We start from the raw sequence: 2117 nt of genomic DNA on the forward strand, positions 1-2117 counted from the left end.
CAAAAAAATTAGCAAAATAATGGAGGTTATTTTAACCTTCGTTAAATTTAAAATGTTTATATTTTAAAATCTCAGCAAAATAACGAAAGTTTTTTAACATTCGTTAAATTTTAAAGGTTTATTTTAAAACCTCAGCAAAATAACGGATATTTTTTTAACATGTTAAAATCCGAAGGTTTTTTTTTATAAAAGCTCAATAAAACACTCCATATTTTTCAAACTTCAATAAATAAATATAATTAAATAAATTTATAAAATTTGATCAAATCTATTTATAAATAAATAATTAAAAGTTACATAGTTTTAATATATTTTACGGAGGTTCTTAAATCCATGGTATTTAACCGGGGTTCTAAAACAACCTGTAATACGTTCCCCGAGGATAGTTTAGCGAGAGAAATTACAATCCTAGATAAATGACTTAATTGAGGTTTTAACCTTGGATAATGTAAAAATAAATTTTCGTTAAAATAATTTTTTTTAGTGCTAAACCAATAATTTTTTTTATAGAATATTAAGTGAGTTAATTATTATATTCTTTTCAATTTTATACTTTAATATATATTTATGCATTATTATATATATATATATATATTTTTGTTATAATAACTTATTTTTATTTTTTTATATTAAATAAATTAAAGGTATAATTAGAAGAAAAAAAAGATTATCCTTGAAATCGAAAAAGTAAAACAAAGAAAACAAAATTTTATTAAAACATTAATATTTAAAAAGGAACAAAAGTAGTATGAAAGAGTGAAGAAGTTATGAGATGCAGCTAGCAAAGGTAGAACTTCAAAATTACAGATGCATACATATTTAAATACTTACAGTCTAAAAAGTGCACACAAATTAATGAAGTGCTATATTCTACATGCATGGGATGTATATACACATAATCAGTCCCTCATCTACAAATATAAACACCTTTATTATTTGTTTTGTACACCTAAATCTGCATACCTATCACTGTTGGAACTTGATTTCAAAGCAGCATCACTCCTCACTCTTTTCTCCTTTTCTGTTTTTCTCCAAAAGTGATAAGTATATAGAAAGGTGTTGGATTTAAATCTAGAAGTAGCAGCTTTTAATATGCTGATAGTTATTGTGAATGCACAGTGTAATATTACTGTTTCGGGGATATTAAGAAAGAGTATCTAGGGTTTTGGAACTACGTTGGCGTGTGGGGAGGAATGACCAGCACCGGGACTGTGCCCTGGATCCGTTGGTTGGAAATCGTTCACAGTCCAGTTTTTGACGCTCTCATACTGTGGATTCTTGGTGTGAAGTGTTGCAGCTTCGGGTTCTGATGTGTGAGGGTGCCACGTTGCAGGATATTCAGCCACTTTAGCCATTTCTTTGAAACTGTTTTGGTGGGTTGTGACCTTGATCTCCAATTTCAGTGGCCTTCCCTGAGCTAAAAAAGTTCCATGAGAAATCATTAAGGAGAGAAAAACAGCACTAACCATGAACTCAAGCTTCGAATTGCCCATGATATAAAGCTTGGGCGTGAGCTTATTTTAGTGTGTGGATTGGGAAAACTGGGATGTATGGAGTGGTGCCTGAGAATAATGTGTGTGCTTTTGTGAGTATTTATAGGGCAGGAGGGGAAGAGTTCAACTCAAATGAATATCTAATTTTAATGGGTAAATACTAATGGTGAATGTAAACTTGTTCATGATTATGCTCCTCCACAAGATTCCCTTTTGGGAACCAATATGTGGGACTATCTTTTAATCTAGTGTCCCTTTTGTATTTTCCCACTATACTGTGTTTTGCATTGCATGCAACAATTATTTAGGTGTGTGCTCTTTTTAATGTCTTTAGCAGGTTTGTATATTAGAAAAATATATTATTAATTTATTTTCAAAGGAGACTCGAGTAGAAATTTATGACTATATATCAAAATAGATAACATGTTTAGTACAATAGTTAGAGTATCCTTTAAATATATATTTTTAATTTATTTTTTATTATAAATAAAGAATACAATTAAAATAAATCGCATGAATTTTAGTTATATAGAAAGGGTGAGAGGAAAATCTAAATATATTGAAAAAAAGGTTGTTTGAAGGGATAATGTTTTTAAAACTTTAGTCTTTAGTTTTATTTAAAAT

General features: G+C 29.0%; 1 protein-coding gene across 1 annotated transcript; it reads right to left on the reverse strand.

The window, feature by feature from the left end:
- Positions 1 to 1157: 1157 nt before the first annotated feature.
- LOC137822217 (precursor of CEP5-like) lies at positions 1158 to 1493 on the reverse strand. Its single transcript, XM_068627115.1, has one exon. The coding sequence runs from the start codon at positions 1491 to 1493 to the stop codon at positions 1158 to 1160; it is 336 nt and encodes a 111-aa protein (XP_068483216.1).
- Positions 1494 to 2117: the final 624 nt, after the last annotated feature.

The sequence above is a fragment of the Phaseolus vulgaris genome, chromosome 9 (genome assembly GCF_000499845.2).
Source record: "Phaseolus vulgaris cultivar G19833 chromosome 9, P. vulgaris v2.0, whole genome shotgun sequence".
Lineage (NCBI taxonomy): Eukaryota > Viridiplantae > Streptophyta > Magnoliopsida > Fabales > Fabaceae > Phaseolus > Phaseolus vulgaris.

Bases quoted from the DNA above. Each gene is read 5' to 3' on its own strand.
- LOC137822217 (XM_068627115.1), bottom strand. From the start codon at position 1,493: ATGGGCAATTCGAAGCTTGAGTTCATGGTTAGTGCTGTTTTTCTCTCC.